Genomic DNA, 21,639 nt, shown 5'->3' with positions numbered 1-21,639 from the left:
GCTTCAGTGCCCTGTTGCCTTATAGTTACAGTTTCCTATATACACATACATACATAACCCTGTTCTGCATACGTATCTCATGATGACCATAAAGTTCAGAACATTACAAGCTTTCATAAAAGACCATTCTCAATATATTTGTACAGTATAATTACTTTGCATGAAATCAGGTGATTTAACTGCTTATTTAGGAGGTGAGAGTTAAACCTCCTGTTCTCACTTGGTGTGAAAGTCAAGGTCCAGACACACCATTGTACAAATAAATTGTAATTGGTTAGTTGCTTTATGTCCTTTAGTTATGTGAGGACTTGGCATGAGCATTGGTGTATGTCACTAATAGGTATTTAGAGAGTTGAACGAGAGAGAAGAAATTATTAATGAACCGTAATTAACTATTTAATTTTTATTTTTAACAAAAAAAATCAAATATATGTATGAGCTGTAGCAACTATAGATAGTAACTTGTCATTTGTCTACAGTAATGTTATCCCTTTCGTAAATGGTAGTTGTGGTACTCCCTATCACAAGACATCTTCATGAAGACTACTTGCTCCATCAAATCTTTTCTCCAACATATAACACTTGCCAGTGGAGCAACAAGTGAGAGCGTAAGGGGTTTTAGAATTGGACCCTAATCTGTATGAGCCCCTAAGCAAGTAATCCTACAGCAAACATTGGGAACAAGCTCAATTTGTGGTGCAGTCTAGTGGTCTGGAGAGAACTAGTTTAATTTCCTTGTTTTGTTACTGTTGTTACAGTTTATAATAAATCTTAGGTATAACCCAACATTATTTAAGAAAATCAGTAATTTTTTATAATATAGATAAATACTAGCCTATGTGAAAATTATTTGAATTTTTAAGGAAATAGTACCACATAAGGTGCAAGTTTTACTATCCTGTATGTAGTATATAAAATAAGCTTTATGTTGGTGCTAGTAATTACATGCAAGAGTATTAAAGAAACAAAATTGCTAATTGCTTAATGATGATCATGTTTTTTCCTCCAAGGGTGCATGTTTTTTGGATGGTTTTTGTTTGTTTTGTGTACAGCATAACAAAATAAATGATCTTTGGCACAGTAGCAATGTTTTGTAGAACTGCTATGTAACCCAAAGTTGGAAGCAATTGTACAGTTAAATTTCAGGCTGTTCCCAATTGGAAGAATATGAAGGTTCAATCCCAAATGTTGCATCCTTCAAAGCTTCCAGATATAACATGCAGTTCACTTAAAAGCAGCATGGAGGTGGTGACATAGGAGAGAGTGAAAGAAGGAGAATTAGGACTTTAGTTCACTTTCCCTACAAAGCAGTGGTTGTCAACCAGGAGTACGTGTACCCCTGGCGGTACACAGAGGTCTTCTGGGTGTACATCCACTCAGCTAGATATTTGCCTAGTTTTACAACAGGCTACATAAAAAGCACTAGCAAAGTCACTACAAACTAAGTTTTCATACCGACACTGATTTGTTTATACTGCTTTATATATTATACACTGAAAAGTAAGTACAATATCTATTTTCCAGTTGATTTATTTTATAATTATATGGTAAAAATAAGAAAGTAAGCCATTTTTCAGTAATAATGTACTCTGATGCTTTTGTATTTTTATATCTGATCTTTTTAAAAAAATAGTTTTTAAGTGAGATGAAACTTGGGGGTACACCAGACAAATCAGACTTCTGAAATGGGTACAGTAGTCTGGAAAGGTTGAGAGCCACTGCTATTGAGTGGTACTGTACACTATCTAGTGACTTGTAGTTGATTGGGGAAGCTTAAGTGACATGTCTTTGTTCTAAGAGTTTATAATTTTTTTTTTTTTTTAAGTTGGATGTGGATGGGCAGGTAGACTCAATACACCTATTCCTGTCACCGAGGCAGGTACATCTTCTATTGGACATGTTAGCAGCCATTGCTGGACCAGGCAAGTAAACATTATATTAATATTAAATGTGTATTTGATGAGATAGAAAGTAGTAAAGAAAGCTTGCGTAATAAACAAGTCCCCTGATTAGGTATATAGTAATTACTATAACAGATTACTAATATTCATTATCTGTTTATTTGCATAATGATAATATCTAGAGGCCTCTATCATGTCTCCGGGCTTCATTGTTCTATATGCTGTACACATATGTAATAGCCTTTTTAAAAGAGTTTGAAATCTTAGTTTGTGCTGAGCTAACAGGTGGAGAATACAATTAAATGTCTGGGGAAGAGGAGTGGTGGAGGGAGAAAAGGACAACATAACAGTCAAACGGTTTTGTTTGGTATAGTTTGGACCAGAGGGGGGTCCATCAAGTCCAGCTGCACTGATGCAGCTGTGCCGCAGTAGCACTTTAATGAAGACACTCTACACCAATGGGAGAGAGCTCTCCTGTTGGTGTACTTAATCCACCTCCCCGAGAGGTGGTAACTATGTCAACAGGAGAAGCTCTTCTGCCGACATAACGCTGTCTACATGGGAGGAGGGAGTTTAGGGGTGTGGATTTTTCATACTGATATGGGTCTGTAGTGTAGACCAGACCTAATATAACTATGGATGCTCTCATTGTTCATATAAATATGCAATCCTTTTTGGAATCATAGTGTATAAAATAATAAAACTTATTTTACTGGATCAAGTGTATAACTAGATATATTCCCAATGCTGCAAATTCAATTACTATGTCAATTTAGGTTATGATTTTAAGATCCTTGGAAGAATGTTGGAAATATTTTCCTATTCCATTCATTAAATGGGGCCAATTCGTCTTATAATGTAATTTATAGATGATGTGTCCATAAGTCTCTAAAGCCAACATGGACCAGAACTTTAAAAAAAAGATTCTGTAACTGTTCTGACTACATAACCTCAAAATCTTCCTCTTAGGTTTGGGAGTAATAATACAGAAAGAAAAAGGGTTAGTTTTCCATGCTGGTTTGTATTTGAGAAGTGAAAATGGAAGATAAATTCATAAAATGTCAGTCTGTTTTCTGACTAGTTGAAGTTTTCCATGGCGGAATGGAAAGGAAATACAAATTATGTTTCCATTTCCTCTATTTGAATATAGAGAGCCCCAGCAGGATAGAATTATCAAATAAAGATAGAAAGAACCGACCCATGCAACAGGAGGACGAGTATCGGATTCAGATGGAGCTGAAGCGTTACTTAAGAAAAGAATCTTTGTCAGCAGGAGCATCATCTGAGCAGAGCTTTTATGAGACCGAGACTGCCAGAACACCTTCTAGCCGTGGTGAGTATGAAACATGATGCCAGTATGTCAGACAGCCTAGTATCAACATCATGCAAAATAATTTTTAATGTACTGTGCTAAAGCACTCTTGATCTTTCAGAAGGGCCAAATAACAGTGACCTTTATAGACTTTTAAACTTAATGTCTACCATTAATTATACCCTTAAATCAGGATATAAGGTCTATTCACGTTACTAGCCCAGACTGAAGTCATAGTTCGTTTGAGGCATTTAATAGTCTGGACACTAATACACAACGAAACAGACACTAATTCTGTAAGATCCCTTTCAGAACTAATGGTTGAAGGAACTAAATGAAATGTAGAATACTATAAAACTTTCTTTTGGTTTTCTATTATAAAACCTAGTTTAAACATGCATGTACTGGAGGAATGTATTTGAATTTAAGACAGGAATTTCATGGAGAAGAAACCTGGAATCTGAAAGATGCCAATACTTAGATTAGTACAGCTCCATTAACAAAGGTTTACAGTAGTCTATTATTTTATTTGTTCTTATATAATTTATTTAATGATTGTTTATATTAAATGTGAACTGCTTTACTTTTAATTTTGAGCCCATGGATAATTTGTTACTGTTTTTTTTAGGTGCCAATTCATATCTGATTTAGCATGGGAAGTGTGAATTAATCACTGCAACCTTTAGCGGTCTTAACCTGAACATGAAAATAAATGGAAATATTTTATATTATGTGTACTCATAACATTGCTGGAATTTGGTGTTGCCTTGGTCACACTCTCTTTTTTGGAAAAATCTTTTTTTCCCCTTGGTTATTACTGGGCTTCAGTATAAGTTAACTAGGAAATGCTGTGAATAAACTTTTAGCTAGTTAATGTCATATCCAGACTATTTTGTTTCTGCAGCTATGATTAATTTGGTGTATTATAACTAAAGTTAATGTTTGTCATTAGAAAAAAAAAACCTATTGATTATACATAATTTCTCCTTAGAAGAAGAAGTTTTCTTCTCAATGGCTGACATGGACATGTCTCACAGTCTCTCCTCTCTTCCACCTCTTGGAGATCCACCAACTATGGATCTAGACCTATCTTTAACTAGTACATACACTACTACACCAGCAGGATCTCCATTGAGTGCTACAGTGGTATAGTATTGTTTACAGTTAATATCTCTGTAGAGTAAAAGGTTGGGTTTTTTTTTTTCATATTGATTCCTCATTGCTAATGCCTAGTGAAAAATTCTCAGATAATAGTAAGTACACACCTATTAAGCTTTCTGTTCCAGTGGCAATATCAACTAGCAAATTTGTATGGTTCCTTAATGCATAAAATCACTTTCTGGCTTTCCTTTATTAAGGAGTTAGGTAGATTTTCAGTGGTATTCCCACAGCAAGTTGCAGCTTTGAAACCTGGGATTCTATAAGTTATAAATTTGTTTGGCTAGCAGACCAGGAAATAGACTATGTATGTTTCCAAGCTGCTATAAGTTTAATGTGGAGTTTTTGTGACAGACCCTTGTGTTACATTTCTATGTTTAATATAGAAGGCCAGGAACAGAATAAAAGCACACAAAGGTGTGGTATTGCCTAAGTTAAGGTCATAGCCTGTAATTCAACAAAGTATTACTGTGGTTTAAGTTCATCCCTACTCAGTTCTTATGCACATGTTTTTAAATAGTTTGCTTAATAGAGGTCATAGAGAACAGTTCTAGTTTCCTTTGGGTAACAGAAGAACATGTGTTAGTTGTGAGGGCAATGTTATCTCCCTTTCAGAAATACAAGGGGAAGATCATCATCAGAGCTAAAGAACGTAGCTTGACACCCAGATAAACAATAGACAAATTATTGATCAATATATCATGAAAATGACAAGCTGGAAAACTACTTTTTATGGTATATATGCACAAGGGTCTTGCATACTGTCTTTTGGTCACACGTTACTGTTTGCATTAGATTAATCCTTGAGAACTGTTGTGTTATGCAGATGAGAGATCAGATATATTTGTGTTTTAGCTTCAGCCAACTTGGGGTGATTTTCATGACCCTAATAAACAAGAACCACCACCTCCACCACCAAGAAGTTCATCATTTACACCCAGTATTGTTCACCAAACTCCTTTAAGAAGGACTTGTAAGTAAAAACGTGTGTTTACTTCCTAGTCATTTTATACTGTTGTTAGACATTTTTCATTGTTGTTCTGAAACTTGTCAAAAGGGCATCAAAATCCAGAAGATCAAAATGTCACCTTTCCCTAATTGCTTCTTCAGTTCATGTGTAGTCTTTTCCTCTAGACAATACAGTTTAAGAAGGTATGCTGAATTGTGCACTTCATGACTTAGATCTATTGCACAGATTGCTGCTTAGCTGCTTTCTCATAAGTGAGTGAGAGGTTTACATGGATGTTCTTCATTTATGTGGGGGATTTGGCCTAATTTAAAAATGAGGTAAGGGAAGAGTAACGTCAACAAAAGTAGTTCTACACAAGGTGTAAATCTTCTATAGTTAAACAAAGACTCAATATATTACAGTGTATAAAATTAGTCGTATTGTGATTTGCATAGTATTCATAGTTTGACGTTTGTGCATTTCTTAAGGCTATGCTGGTAAATGTAATAGATGTGCAAGTTGCTATTGAAAACTAACTTTTAGTGAGAAATTTAATTTAATTTTGTATTTCAGCCCTTCCATCCAGATCTGTTTCAGTGGATGAATCCAGGCCTGAACTTCTTTTTAGATTGGCACTGGGCACTTTCTCAGTATCTGTACTTCACATTGACCCTCTGCCACCACCTGAAACATCACTGAACCTTAACCCACTGACACCAATGGCACTGGATTTCTTTACCCGAATAGAAAAGATTGATCCAGTTAAGTTTTCAACAGAAGATTTTCTGTCCTTCCGAGAAGTATTTGCAGAGGCTTGTTCTCATGACCACCTTAGGTACAACTTTGCCTATTAACTAATACAACAAACAAAGAACCAAATATTCTTTTAAATAAGCTTTGACAACTTAGGTTTATGCCCATAAATATTTGGAATCAAATCATACTTTATTTGAAGTACTAGAAGTTTGTTTTTTCATTAAATGTTAAAATAGTTTTGGACGGTTTGAGTTCCAAATGAAAAATCTCAGGAAAAGAAAGAGAACCGTGTGTGCACAACTCATCCTAAATCTCTTCGTGCCGAGATAGATCAAGACAGATGCAGGTTCTACAATCAAACACACACAGTCTGGAGCATAAATTAGGATGTTTACCTATTTCTTAAAGATGCTGTATAACCCAGAGATAGTTTATAGAGCAACTTTATTACACAAGTGGTCTTGAGTGAGATTTTTTTTCTTTGTGGTGCAAAATGGGATGTCAGTTGGGGCACAATAAAAAAGTGAACAAAATCATCCAGGAGTCAGGAACCAATTTTTCCATGGCATAGTATTGCTAAATTACAGTATGTGCATTGTAGAGGTTTTATGTGTTCCTTTGAAGCATTAGGCATTGGTCACTGTTGAAGGCAGAATAGGTGGATTCCATTATCCTAGGTTCCTAATGTCAGAGCCTATTATAAGTACCAATGGAGTGATACTCAGACCTCAGTGGTTCAGGAGCCAAATTAGCAATTAATGTTACCCAAAAGAGCCACAGTAGTGTTGATTCATGGTTTCATTTACTATTATATATATTATTCTCACAGGAAAGTGACTGTCCTGACCAAGTATTCTACAGTTGGTTAATAACATAGTAAAAACATCCTGATTAGCTAATAACTTAGATTGGTTAATAATTAAATCACACAGAGCTTTAATATCATGTGCTGCAAAGAGCTTCAGGAGACACATGAAAGAGCCACTTGCGGCTCCTGAGCCTCAATCTGAGTATCACCGTACTAATTTATTTCTTTATAGCATACATGTACATATTAGGGCTGTTGATTAAGCTACTCCTGGAGGAATTCTGTGCCCCTTCTCCAGCAGCCCAAGCGCGTCCGCTGGGAGCAGCTGTCAGGAGAGAGTAGATCACCGCAGGTGGGGAGGAGGGAGGCTGGGTGTGCGTGCATGTGTCCGTGGAGAGACGTTAAGGTAGGCTTGCCAGGCATCTGGTTTTCAACCTGAACGCCCAATCGAAAAGGGAGCCTGGTGGCTCCGGTTGGCGGTGTACCGGGTGGCAGGGGCTGAGGCAGGCTACCTGTCTGCCCTGGCTCCGCACTGCTACTGGAAGCAGCTGCCAGGTCCCTACAGCTCCTAGGCACTGGGGTGGCCAGGGACTGGGAGACTCTGCGCGCTGGCCCTGCCCCAAGTGCGAGCTCCACAGCTCCCATTGGCTGGGAACCGCAACCAGTGGGAGCTGTGGGCGGTGGTGCCTGTGGGCGTTAAGGCAGCATGCACTGCACAGAGCCTGTTGGTCGGCCATGTGCCTAGAGGCCGTAAGGATCTGGTGGCCGCTTCCTCAGAGCCACGGTAAGTGCTGCCGGGACCCGCACCCCAAGCCCTCTGTCCCAGCCTGGAGCCCCCCCCCACACCTCCAGCCAGAGCCCTCACGCCCCCCCCCCCCGCACCCCAACCCCCTGCTTCAGCCCAGAGCCCCATCCTGCACCCCAAACCCCTAATTTCTGGGCCCACCCCAGCCCCTGGCCCCAGCCCAGTGAAAGTAAGTGAGGGTGGGGAAGAGTGAGCGATGGCATGGCAGGGGGGTAGGAATGGAGTGAGCCGGGGGCGGGCCTCGGAGAAGGGACAGGGCGGGGGCGTTTTGTGTGATTAGAAAGTTGGCAACCCTATTTTAAGCGGGTGGGGCTGGGCGCGTGCCTGCATGCGAAAGAGTGAGAGAGACTCACTTGGTCCCTCTCGCTCACTGTTGCTGCATCCCAGGCTTGGAGGCATAGGACTGTGTGAAGCAGGCTCTGTCCCTGAGGCAGAGCAGAAATGTAACAACGAAGAAGGTAGGCTGCTAATGTTCCCATTGTTAGTTAATTGTTCCCATTCTTAGCCAATTAAGGCTCCTTTATCTTGCCAGAATGGTGTAAAGGGGCCTTATTGTAAATGTCAGTAACCGAATCCTCAGCTAGCAAGGTCTGTGTGCTTTCTCGCTTTTTTTTTTTCCTGTGCCAGAGAGGCACAGTGGGGTTAGATTACAGCTCAGGATCTATTTTACTTGTCCATTTAAAAAAAAAAAAAATACAGGACAGTGATTAGCAAAACTGTGAAAGTCTGAGAAATTTAAAGCAACATTTTACTTTACAGAACACCACAATAAAAGTAATGTAATTTAAATGAAAATCCAGGATTATAACTGGAATGCAGGGTATTGGCTACCAAGTATTTGTAACTTAATTTTCATGTGTTTAGGAAATGCTGAGCAGTTACTGTGATTTTTTTTTTCTGTATGGTAGTTCAAATAAATTACCAAAATAAGTGAAACTGGTGTGATTATATTGCATTATTTTAACAAATAAAATATGCAGAATTTAGGATTTTTTGGCACAGAATTCCCCAAGGAGTAATTAATCGCAGTTAACTCACGTGATTAACTAAAAAAAAATTTAATTGCAATGTTAAACAATAGAATATTGATTGAAATTTATTAAATATTTGTTGATGTATTCCTATATTTTCAAATATATTGATTTCAATTACAACAGAGAATACAAAGTGTACGGTGCTCACTTTATATTATTATTATTGATTACAAATATTTGTACTATAAAAACAGTATTTTTTAGTTCACCTCATACGAGTACTGGAGTGGAATCTCTTTATTGTGACAGTGCAATGTACGGATGTAGATTTTTTTTGTTACGTAACTGCACTCAAAAACAAAAACAATGCAAAACTTCAGAACCTACAAGTTCACTGAGTCTTACTTCTTGTTCAGCCAATCGTTAAGATAAACAAGTTTGTTTATATTTATGGGAGATAATGCTGCCCGTCACCAGAAAGTGAGAACAGGCGGTTGCCTGGCACTTTTGTAACTGGCATTGCAAGGTATTTATGTGCCAGATATGCTAAACATTTGTATGCCCCTTCAGTGCTTGCCCAACATTCCAGAGGATGTGCTTCCATGCTGATATTTTATGTTATAGCAGTCTTGGATGATGACCCAGCACATGTTGTTCATTTTAAGAACACTTTCACTACAGATTTGGCAAAACGCAGAGCAGGTACCAATGTGAGATTTCTAAAGATAGCTACAGTACTCGACCCAATGTTTAAGAATCTACAGTGCTTTCCAAAATCTGAGAGGGACGAGGTCTGGAGCATGCATTCAGAAGTCAAAAGAGCAACACTCCAATGTGGAAACTACAGAATCCGCACCAACGAAAAAGAAAATCAACCTTCAGCTGGTGGCATCTGATGATGAAAATGAACATGCATCAGCCCACACTGCTTTGGATCATTATCGAGCAGAACCAGTCATCAGCATTGACACATGTCCTCTGGAATGGTGCTTGAAGCATGAAGGGACATATGAACCTTTAGCACATCTAGCACATAAATATCTTGCGATGCTGGCTACAACAGCACCATGCGAACGCCTGTTTTCACTTTCAGGTGACATTATAAACAAGAAGCAGGCAGCATTATCTCCTGCAAATGTAAACAAGCTTGTTTGTCTGAGCAATTGGCTGAACAAGAAATAGGACTGAGTGGACTTGCAGGCTCTAAAGTTTTACATTGTTTTATTTTTGAATGTAGGTTCTTTTTGTACATAATTCTACATTTGTAAATTCAATTTTCACGTTAAAGAGATTGCACAACAGTAGTTGTATTAGGTGAATTGAAAAATATGATTTCTTTTGTTTCTTACAGTGCAAATATTTATAATAAAATATAAATAGAAAATGAGCACTGTACACTTTGCATAATGTATTGTAATTGAAATCATTATATTTGAAAATGTAGAGGCATAGCTCAGTGGTTTGAGCATTGGCCTGATAAACCTAGGGTTGTGAGTTCAATCCTTCAGGGGGCCATTTAGGGATCGGGGCAAAAATCAGGGAGTGGTCCTGCTTTGAGCAGCAGGTTGGACTAGATGGCCTCCTGAGGTCCCTTCCAGCCCTGATATTCTATGATACTGAAAACATCCAAAAATATTTAAATAAATGGTATTCTATTATTGTTTAACAGAGCGATTAATTGTAATTAATTTTTTTAATCGCTTGACAGCCCTAATATATATGTATACACACACACACACATATGTATACATGAGACGTTTCTGAATTTTCAAAGTGGTTACTGCAATCCATTTTATACATATTTATACCTTTATTTCTCATAACAGATTTATAGGTACTGGCATCAAAGTCTCTTATGAACAAAGACAAAGGTCTGCTTCTCGATGCTTCAGCACAGATTTGTCGATTGGGCATATGGAACTACTGGAATGTCTTTTCTCTACCGACTCCTGCTCCATTCAACCTCACTACACAGAGGTAATTAAAAATACTGTTATTAACCAAGCACCAGGGCAATTGAAATGTTAACTGGATAGGTTTTCAGAAGGGAAATCATACTCTATTGTTAGAATTGGAAAAGTTAAGATTACTAATTTATTGTATTTTTGTAGTGATTGGGTAGTATTAAGACATGTCTTAAATTTTAATTGAAAACTCAGATTTGAGCCACAGTGTCCCCTCTTTCCCTGCCACCAAAGGATCAAGCCTGTAGAATTCTCTAATGTTTTGTGTGTGTGAAGCAAAAGGAATTGTGTTTTGAAAATTAGGTTGAAACATTTCAAAGTGCTGCTTGCCACCCCATCCACCCCAGTGGGCAGGTTTTCTTAGGTGATGGCTCTTGGCCCAACTGCTCCTTGCTCATACTCCGATTGAGATGAGCCTATGATATTGGATTCATGATGGTGGCCCTAGTTGCTGTCATTCAGGCGCTGTATTCCATCTGCTCTCAGCCGCGCCTGTGCTTGTTGATCACTTCCTATCTGTCTCCTCAAATGTGGTATGTGAGGCTCAGGGCTTTCTGGACAGTCTCCCCAGTTTGAATCAGAAGTTGTGGCTCTTTATTGGATCTGTGGCTATCAGACAAGCAACTGAATACTGGATTGACTGGCAGTTTGGGCCAGATAGACTATGCTTTTTCCTGCTCTCTGGTTCTTTTGTTTGTTTTACATCTATTAATTATTTAATTTTTTATTTTCAAGCTGCTAACATTTCATTCTGAAAAAGGAAATGATACACATCCTCTTTCATGCCTTCAGCTCCATTATAAGCACTCAGATAACAGAGGACCTCAGGTAAGGTTGAAAAAAAAACAACCTGACTGCATTGTTGCATTATGCTGTAGCATAATATTTTTTCTCTACTCTTTAAAGGTAACTTTATATCTTGATGGTTGCATAGAAAGATGTATATTGCAAGCATCCTTTGTTTTTCTAATGTATTTTTCAGTATTTCGTTGAGAATATTGATGTGCTTATTTCTGTAGGGTAGTCAAGGAAGACTGAGCTCTGTTCCACAGAAAGCAGAATTGCAAATCAAGCTAAGTCCAGTATTTTGTGAACTGGATATCAGTATTGTGGACAGACTAAATTCTTTGCTTCAGCCACAGAAACTAACCACAGTGGAGATGATGGCATCTCACATGTACACATCTTACAACAAACACATTAGTCTGGTGAGTGAAATTAATTTATATGCATGCTGGCAGGCCTGGAGCTACCAGGAGGCAACGGGAACATTTTAAAGGGTCTCAAAATTATTGTCCGGCCAGAATAGGTACAAAGCCATCCAATGTAAAGTAGTGGGATAGCAGCAGATTGAAGAGTTGTCATCCTTTTATATAAATTATAAATAACAATAAAATACCGACACATTTCCCAAATTTTACTTTTTTAAACTCTTAAAATCCAAGATTTTCCAGGGATCTAACTACCCCCTAGCCTTTTGGAAGGTTGTTTTGTTTTTTAAATGCAGGTGCCCCAAAATACCCATTTGATCTTCCGATAATGGGAATCTAGAAGCAGCCCTGCACCCTTGGTTTAAATTCTATACTTGTGTAGCTCTGTCCTGAATATTTTATTTTTTTCAATCCTCATTAAGTATAGAAGTTTGACAGTACCTGTTCTAATAGCTTAGCGAAAAAAAGTATGGGTGGTCCATATTCTCTTATAGTTCACATATAGTACTGTATGAAATTGTATAAAAAATGCAGCTTTACCTATTACAACCATTGTATCAAGTCAGTAAAGTGTTTTGTTTGTTTTTTTTAAAATGCTGCTTCTCTAGTTTGTTTTTCACCTTGTATTTTTTAGCATAAAGCTTTTACCGAAGTTTTTCTGGATGATTCACATACACCTGCAAACTGTAGAATTTCTGTGCAAGTCACTTCACCAGCATTAGATCTTTTTGTTCGCTTCCCTATACCTGACCTACGATCAGATCAGGAAAGAGGACCATGGTTTAAAAAATCACTTCAGAAGGAAATCCTTCATCTTGAATTTACAGACATGGAATTCAAGACTGAGTTTATAGGAGGTTCAACTCCAGAACAAGTTAAATTAGAACTTACCTTTAAAGAGCTAGCTGGTAAGAAGTACAAATGTTATATTAATGCTGACTATACCTTTCAATTGTCAAACAGTCATTTGGTTGACAAAGAGGTCTTGCAAGTTTAAACAGAACTTTTGCCCTCTTGAGAATACAACTTTCATTTTTCACTTAGGAGCATTTTATCTGTGTTACTTCAGTTTCCGGTATTTCTATGATAGAACCTCAACCCAAGTCGAAGTATATATCTTAGCATAATACAAAACTGAATCAGAATCCCAGATAATTAAGCTTGGTGTTTAATGTTTTTAGTTGTATTATATAATTAAGGTTTCTGGTTCTTAGCTGAAATATGCCAATACAGGCAAAAGCTTACTGAAGTTAAAGTAAAGTCTTTCTGGGTAATACAGTTTGTTGTTGTTAGGAAAAAAAAGAGATACTTAAAATGTGACTTGTTTTACTGGTGTTGCTCGATATCAAGATTGTAAAAGTACTAGCTTCAGAATTGTTAAAATCATGGAGCGGGGTTCTGCTCAGCTATACCTGCAGGCAGACTCTGGCCCCTGTATTTTTGATCTTTCTACAAACTTTTCTCCTATTTAAGGCTTATTTGAAGAAGATAAAACAGAATCTTCAATAAAATTCTTTCAAGTGTCCAGTGGCATAGATGGAGATATGATATCATCTGACAACTTTGATTGGCCACGGTAAAATATCTTTAATTTTTCATCATAATTCTTTTTAAAAGCAACACTTTCTTTAATAACTAATATAAATAGTCAGAGACAGTTACTTTAAATATAAGGCACAAAGTAAGAATGTGTCATTATTGATCCCTGTAATTGAATAGAACCTAGAGATGAAGAAATCTTATCTTGCAGAAATAACACAGATCTTTATTAATGGATGGAATGATTTCTGGATGGAATGAGCCAATTATAAGTAAATTCCTACACTTTTGGTGGGGAAAAGCTAGGTGAATGGAGAATTTTGAGGGAAGAAAGCTGGGGGCTGTCTGGGACAAGGAAGCTGGGTGGGTGAGAGAGTCCAAAGATGTTATGTGGGAGTGATGGCTGGTGGAGTTGCCTGGAGGTAATGGGGTGACTGGAGGTGCTAGCAGGTGGATGGCTCACTACTTGGATGCACGGAGCATTTTCACCAGAGCTCTTATAAGATGGGTAAGTACTGTGGTGCCTGGGGCTGCTGAGATTCATGAGGTGTGAGTGGTGAGGGAGGGAGGAGACATCCTGATTTAGCAAGCTAGATGGTGAAGGAGCCTGGAGTCAATGTTGGGCCCCTCGCCTTGTGCTGCTGGTACAGTGCTACTGTCTCTTCCTGGGATTCAGCAAAGAGGGCAGTGGGAGGCAGAGAGGTTTGCTTGTCAACAGGTACCACAGCAGCCCCATGTGGCAAGAAGGCACAACTGTATAACTTCACAACAAATAACTGCTGTCTTTCCCTGGCTCAGCTGAACATGTGAGGATCCCGATGAGCTGTGGGAGTGCATGATGGCACTGCCAGATGTGTGATGTTTGGCAGTATGATTGCTTTTAATTTTTGATTTGAGTAAAAGTTTAAACAGTTTTCCATCCTTACACTGTTCATGTTCATTTTACTTTTTCTCTTCTGAAATTATTATACTCTTAAAGTGAAAATCTAACACACACAGTTAATTTTTAACTGTTAAGATGCTGGTGCAAAACCAGAAAATTTGAGCGAATACTGAACCTCTTCTTGAGCCTGGATATTATAGTTCATATCACATAAAAGGATGTTTAATGTTTGGGAGACCCCTGGTTAGATGTTCATACTGTCTATAATATAAAGGCCCCAACCTATGTAGCTACATAAATTAAAGAGGCAATTTCAATCCAATCTCTGAATGTCCTGTTTTTCATTGATTTATGCCAGACCATGTAATGGAGTCTCACACTTTTTTGGATGAAAGTTTACAATGTGATGAATTCCTACGTACAATAGTACATGTAGGCAGTGTAACAATTTGGACATCTAATTTGTTAGTTTATACATAATATATGTATCAATGCATTTTCACAGGCTAACTCATAAAAAAGGCACATATACATCTCCAGTGGATATCTACTGTAAAAATTCTCAGCATATATCACTAATAATTTATTCTGCTTGCTTTTTTCAATATCAGGATTGTACTGAAAATAAACCCACTGGCTGTACACTCCATTCTGGAAAGGATAGCAGCTGAAGAAGAAGAGGGTGATGGAAACTTTCAAGAGGAAGAGGAAGGAGGATCTCATTCTCTTAAAGATGTCTGTGATCTTAGAAGACCAGAGCCGTCTCCTTTTTCCTCTCGTAGGGTCATGTTTGAAAATGAAGAGGTAAAACAAAGTCTTACTGTTTACAGAATCTTTGTAGATACAAATGAATATTACCTTTCTGGCTTATATGCAGCTTCTGTTCCAGATAACCCTCAACAGCTTGAGATTGTGTTTTGTTTTATTTTCAGATGGTGATGCCAGGTGATGCAGTTGAGATGACCGAGTTTCAGGATAAAGCAATCAGCAATTCTCATTATGTACTGGAACTCATGTTACCAAATGTTCACTTAACGCTGCCAAACAAGACCTTTTATGAGAAACTTTACAATAGGTGAGTATAAGCATTAGTTTGCTTGGTTAGTATGACCTGTATTTCTGGTCAGTGTATTCATTGGTCATAAGAACAACTAAGTCAGTAGCTGCAGTAATTAATTTGACCTGTAATATTTGTACAGCTCTATAACAATGTAAAGTGCTGTATAAATGCTATTCTAAGTTATTATCAGAAGTGCAATGAAGTCTCCTCTCTGGACCCTATCTGAGCAGCCAGCCACTCAAAACAATTTGGCGGATCTTTTCTATTGAGAATAAAATAAATAAGTTTTTGCTTCCACCAAATGAACGTTTGTTTTAAGATCTTACAGTTGCCACAATCTAGTTGAATTCCTTTTCAAATTCCACTTCAAAAATTGTTGAATTAGATTCTTTTCCCTTCCCTTTGTGTGTGTGTGTGTGTGTGTGGTTTTAAGTCGGGCTGTTGATTAATCACAGTTAACTCATATGAATAAATAAAAAAAAATAATCGCGATAAATGGCAGTTTAATCAAACTGTTAAACAATAGAATACCAATTGAAATTTATTAAATATTTTGGATGTTTTTCTATATTTTCATATATATTGTATTCTGTGTTGTAATTGAAATAAAAGTATATATTATTTTTGATTACACATATTTGCACTGTGAAAATGATAAAAGAAATAGTATTTTCCAGTTCGCCTCATACAAGTATTGTTGTGCAATCTTTGTTGTGAAAGTGCAACTTACAAATGTAGATCTCTTTTTTTTTTTGTTACATAGCTGGGCTCAAAAAAAAAAAAAGCAATGCAAAACTTCAGAGCCTAGAAATCCACTCAGTCCTCCTTCTTATTCAGCCAATCACGAAGACAAACAAGTTTGTTTACATTAACAGGAGATAATGCTGCCCTCTTATTTACAATGTTGCCAGAAATTGAGAACAGGCATTTGCATGGCACTTTTGTAGCTGGTATTGCAAGGTATTTACCTGCCAGATATGCTAAACATTCATATGCCCTTTCATGCTTCGGCCACCATTCCAGAGGACATGCTTCCATGCTGATGATGCTAATTAAAAAAATAATGTGTTAATTAAATTTGTGACTGAACTCCTTGGGGGAGAATTGTATGTCCCCTGCTCTGTTTTACCTGCATTCTGCCATATATTTCATGTTATAGCAGTCTCGGATGATGACCCAGCACATGTTCATTTTAAGAACACTTTCACTACAGATTTGACAAAACGGAAAGAAGGTACCAATGTGAGATTTCTAAAGATAGCTACAGCACTCGACCCAAGGTTTAAGAATCTGAAGTGCCTTCCAAAATCTGAGAGGAACGAGGTGTGGAGCGTGCTTTCAGAAGTCTTAAAAGAGCAGCATTCCGATGCGGAAACTACAGAATCCGAACCATCAAAAAAGAAAATCAACCTTCTGCTGGTGGCATCTGACTCAGATAATGAAAATGAACATGTCGGTCTGCACTGCTTTGGATTGTTATCGAGCAGAACCCATCATCAGCATGGACGCATGTCCCCTGGAATGGTGGTTGAAGCATGAAGGAAATATGACTCTTCAGTGCATCTGGCACGTAAATATCTTGCGATGCTGGCTACAACAGTGCCAGCAGAATGCCTATTCTCGCTTTCAGGTGACATTATAAACAAGAAGCGGGCAGCATTATTTCCTGCAAATGTAAACAAACTTGTTTGAGCGATTGGCTGTACAAGAAGTAGGACTGAGTGGACTTGCAAGCTCTAAAGTTTTACATTGTTTTATTTTTGAGTGCAGGTTTATTTTTTATATAGTTTTACATTTGTAAGTTCAACTTTCATAATAAAGAGATTGCAGTCTAATTGTATTAGGTGAGTTGAAAAATACTCTTTCTTTTCCCAGTGCAAATAATTGTAATCAAAAATAAATATAAAGTGAGCAATGTACACTTCATTATTCTGTGTTGTAATTGAAATCAATATATTTGAAATTGTAAAAAACTTCCAAAAATATTTAAATAAATGTTAAACTCTTATTGCTGAACAGTGCAATTAATCGCAATAATTTTTTTAATGGCTTGACAGCCCTAGTTTTAAATAAAGCAGATTTGATAAGGCAAAGTAAAGAAAAAAAATCACCATTTGCAATCTTAGCACCAGTAATGTACAACATAAAAACATGCAAAAATAGTAAAGAAAAATTGAACCAGCCTTGAAAGAATATAGAGAGAAGTCGATATAGAAATCAACACTTAAGTACATAGTGAAATAAACCTGTCAAAATTTTATTAAATTTCTAATCAATGTGCATGTACTTACACTAAATTACTCTAACCCTAGCCTTGAAAAATATGAAGTCCTATCTTTTTTTAGCCTCAGCTATCCCTCAGGAGCCTGACTTTGCTCTCTGCATGACACCTCAGCCATTAATTAAGTACTCCATGCCCCTTCAGTCCTCTCATTAAACAAGTCTTGCAAAGTCACTTCCACTTCAAGCAAAACCTTTTACTCAAATTACCCAAAAGACTGTCTTAAGCAAAGAAATCTAGAATGTGCATCTTGTGAATTTCTTTAATATCCAGGAGGCAACCAGAGTAACTGTTTTTGGCATATCCATTGAATTGGTGTATGTAAAGGATTTGTGCTGCACAATCAAATGCCTGACATAATTAATAATAATCAGATTTTTGTAAAAGATCTAAAGAGCAGATTATTAGGATTTCTTTGCTCACTAAAATATGTTACTGCGATTTGTGCTCTTGAGCTCATCTCATCCTTTTGCAGACTATTTTGTCTGAAATCTGTTACAGGACTGTTGTACATTAATTAGCTTTAATTCAAGTGGCATTTTAATCAGATGTTTAATAATGCAACAATAACATGTTTTTCTTTCTAGGATCAGCAATGACTTATTATTGTGGGAACCCACAGCTCCATCTCCTGTAGAAACATTTGAGAATATTTCATATGGTGTTGGATTGTCAGTCGCCAGCCAACTGATCAATACTTTCAGTAAAGACAGCTTTAGTCAATTCAAATCTACAATTCATTATGGTAATGTATTTTATAAATCCTCTCGAACAACAGTGGTACAAGGTAGATATACTTGCCTGAGACTATTAAGTGTACAAAGGGAAGACTTGAAGATATAAAATCAATTATATATCCCACAAAGAAATGTGTAAATGAATGTTTTGATATGGATAGAATGTTAGCTAAAATACTGCTGTGAAATTGAATGTTATTAAAGGTGAAAAACTTGTAATTTTCTTTGATAACTTTTGTATTTGTTGTATCAAGATATTTTGTTGTTGTTTTCTTGTAGATGATGAGAGTGGATCTGAGGAGGAAACTCTACAATATTATTCCACAGTTGATCCAAACTATCGTTCACGCCGGAAGAAAAAGCTTGAATTGCAAAACAAGAACACACAGAGCTCTCTCTCTGTTCTTCTAAATGTTAATCATGGATTAGTGTCAATATTCACAGATGTAAAGGTGAGGTTTCAGGAACGGAAAATATTGTGCTAAGTCTTAGGTTTACTTACAGGCATAATGAAAAGGAGTACTAGTGGCACCTTAGAGACTAACCAATTTATTTGAGCATAAGCTTTCGTGAGCTACAGCTCACTTCATAATCTCTAAAGTGCCGCTAGTACTCCTTTTCCTTTAGCGAATACAGACTAACATGGCTGCTACTCTGAAACCTTACAGGCATAATGTATCTTGTTATACTGACAGGAGCTCTTGGTGCTATCTGTTGTATTATTGCTTTATTAGCAGTTTTGTTGTACAAGTAGTCGTATGAATGTCTTTCAGATATTAGAGTCTCACTATCTTAATGATATCGTTAAGGATGCATCTGACTATGATTCTATGTTTAAACATTTTTGATTACTTCATATTTGATGTTAGGAAAATTAAATACAAGGAGAGGAGAGCTGTATTGTAGCAAGTGACACGTTCTATTATGCTGTCCTAAGCAACAACAATAATTCCACAAGCAGCTATATGTTTCTGATTCTTTCTTCAGCAGGATGGTGGAAATATTCTGGAAGGCAAGCGTGGTGAATTCTGGTTTGAGTTCAACAGTGGTTCATTATTCTGTGTGACTAAATATGAAGGTTTTGAAGACAAACATTACATCTGTCTTCATTCTAGCAGTCTCAGTTTATATCATCAAGGTAGGAACTTAAAATGTGAGTGGATGTAAATTTGAGTAAAGATTAATAAATAGTCAAATACAGGCTCCTTGGGGCAGGGACAGTCGTTTTATTCTGTGTACAGCATTTAGCATAATGGGGTTCTGGTCCATGACTAGGGTCCCTAGGTACTATAGTAATACAAATAATAAATAACAATAATTAATATGTTTGCTTCCGGATCATCTAGCTTCAAATGACCTCTGCAACTGCTGGCCTGCAAAACTCTCAAATCTGCAGAAACTGTCTCTTTTTCAAAAAGTGTCATTCTCATTTGTTAATTTCCATGTAATTCCAAAATAGTACAATTCTGTACTATTGAAATCCTAATTTAGGTTTTAGGTCATTTTCTGGCTGGCTAAAGTGCAGTCAGCCAGTAAAGTATTTTAAAGTGACCTGACAGCTCCATTGTAGCCAAGGAGGAGAGAGTGGGATCTGTAAGTTTTAAGGTTTCCTGTTCCTATAACCTCAAATGAGTGGCAATGAGGTTAAGGGAATTTCAATGTGAGGGCTTCTATTAAGTTGGGGGATGACGTACATCTGGCACTGTGTCTCATGATCTTCACCAGCCTCCCAATCACTAACTTCTAAGGACAGAGGATGTACAACAGCAGAAACTTTCCTATCACTCATGTCTGAGCTCTTGTTTCTGTTTTTTGCTAATACTATGGCAAAGTTAATTGCTGTTAATTAGTTGGAGAGTTAAAATGATCTTATCACCAGGTAAGGGTAGACAGATTTCCAGTAGTTTTACCTAAATCACAAACATCTCTGCTGCACCGGATAACCATAGCTACAATCTCTATACAGGTGTGGTGGATGGAGTTGTCCCTCCATCTGAAATACGACTGCCTAACACAACGCGTCCACACTGGTTAGAACCTACCATTTATTTTTCCGAAGAAGATGGTCTCAGTAGGACTTCTTCAGATGGTGTGGGAGTGGACTGTTTAAGTATGCTGTCTGTTGCAGTGAAAATCCAGTCACATAAATCGGAGAGCAATACAAAGGTTTGTGTTTCCAACTTTAAGCTTTCGTGCATCGTCTAGATTATTTCAGACACCTAATTTACATGAAAGCATTTACAAGAATTCAAACTTTCTTCTAAAGGTCATAGATAAACACAAATAACTACAAACTTTGAACGATGTCCATTTTTAAACTGTTAGTTTAATAGCTATTGAAATCTGAATGCTTTACTAGACTTTAAAACTACTTTAATATTCTTTGTGGTTATGTCTGTTATTTAGCAACATAGCCCAATTCTTCATGTGATTCCTTGTGCTGATCACTATTGCTTTTATCTAAAGGATCTATATTTTTTGGCCAGTTAGTCTTCTTACCCATTCTTTGCTCTCTTTTACCTCTGCTATGCATTTGTGGAGGCCATTCTCCCACCTCAGGCAGGGATAAATACAAAGAGCCATAAGCTTAGTGTTCAGTTCATTGGCAGCTTTGCCTGGTAGGGAAATATTGCATCTTTTACCCTAAAGAACAACCTTTGCCTGCCTACTTCCAGCCTCACTGTTCGCATTGGTAGGAGTTCATTTGGCTTGGCTCCTGCATTCATTGATATGGGCAGAAGATGAGCGCTCTGGCTCTGCTTTGCTCTCTCTCTCTCCCACCCCCACTACCCGCTCCCAGAAGCCAACAGCTCTTGTAGTGGCACACAGGTGGGATGGAAAAAGAGGAAGTCTCCAGTGACAGCCAACTTCAGACCATCACAAGGGCTCAATGGCTTCAAGCTTTGCCAGGGCCTTGACAACCTCCAGCACAGGGACACCAATAGACCTGTAGTTCCCATTCTTCATGGACCCCAGAATGATGCAACAGATCATTGGTCACCTTCCTAATGCTCTTTAGCCACTGCCTCTAACTACAGGGCATCTCCACTAGCCACCATTGATCTTCATAGAATCACAGAATATCAGGGTTGGAAGGGACCTCAGGAGGTCATCTAGTCCAAGCCCCTGCTCAAAGCAGCACCAATCCCCAACTAAATCATCCCAGCCAGGGCTTTATCAAGCCTGACCTTAAAAACTTCTAAGGAAGGAGATTCCACCACCTCCCTAGGTAACCCATTCCAGTGTTTCACCACCCTCCTAGTGAAAAAGTTTTTCCTAATATCCAACCTAAACCTCCCCC

General features: G+C 37.7%; 1 protein-coding gene across 4 annotated transcripts in view; it reads left to right on the top strand.

Moving 5' to 3' along the window:
• Positions 1-21,639, top strand: part of ATG2B (autophagy related 2B) — an 81,241-nt gene that overhangs the window by 17,331 nt on the left and 42,271 nt on the right. For 3 of the 4 annotated variants that reach the window (XM_048852485.2, XM_048852483.2, XM_048852487.2), the window contains exons 7-22: positions 1,826-1,922; positions 3,052-3,234; positions 4,205-4,359; positions 5,227-5,344; positions 5,894-6,155; positions 10,490-10,640; positions 11,363-11,455; positions 11,647-11,835; positions 12,473-12,746; positions 13,312-13,414; positions 14,872-15,064; positions 15,193-15,335; positions 18,189-18,346; positions 18,618-18,790; positions 19,326-19,476; positions 20,305-20,504. In XM_048852485.2, the coding sequence (XP_048708442.1) occupies positions 1,826-1,922; positions 3,052-3,234; positions 4,205-4,359; positions 5,227-5,344; positions 5,894-6,155; positions 10,490-10,640; positions 11,363-11,455; positions 11,647-11,835; positions 12,473-12,746; positions 13,312-13,414; positions 14,872-15,064; positions 15,193-15,335; positions 18,189-18,346; positions 18,618-18,790; positions 19,326-19,476; positions 20,305-20,504 (2,643 nt within the window). The remainder of the gene's footprint in view (positions 1-1,825; positions 1,923-3,051; positions 3,235-4,204; positions 4,360-5,226; positions 5,345-5,893; positions 6,156-10,489; positions 10,641-11,362; positions 11,456-11,646; positions 11,836-12,472; positions 12,747-13,311; positions 13,415-14,871; positions 15,065-15,192; positions 15,336-18,188; positions 18,347-18,617; positions 18,791-19,325; positions 19,477-20,304; positions 20,505-21,639) is intronic. The other variant, XM_048852484.2, reaches the window with a different exon arrangement.

Source organism: Caretta caretta, chromosome 6, assembly GCF_965140235.1.
Source record: "Caretta caretta isolate rCarCar2 chromosome 6, rCarCar1.hap1, whole genome shotgun sequence".
NCBI classification, from domain to species: domain Eukaryota; kingdom Metazoa; phylum Chordata; order Testudines; family Cheloniidae; genus Caretta; species Caretta caretta.
Note: the sequence above shows the minus strand (reverse complement) of the source record. Positions and strands in the feature narration are given on the sequence as shown.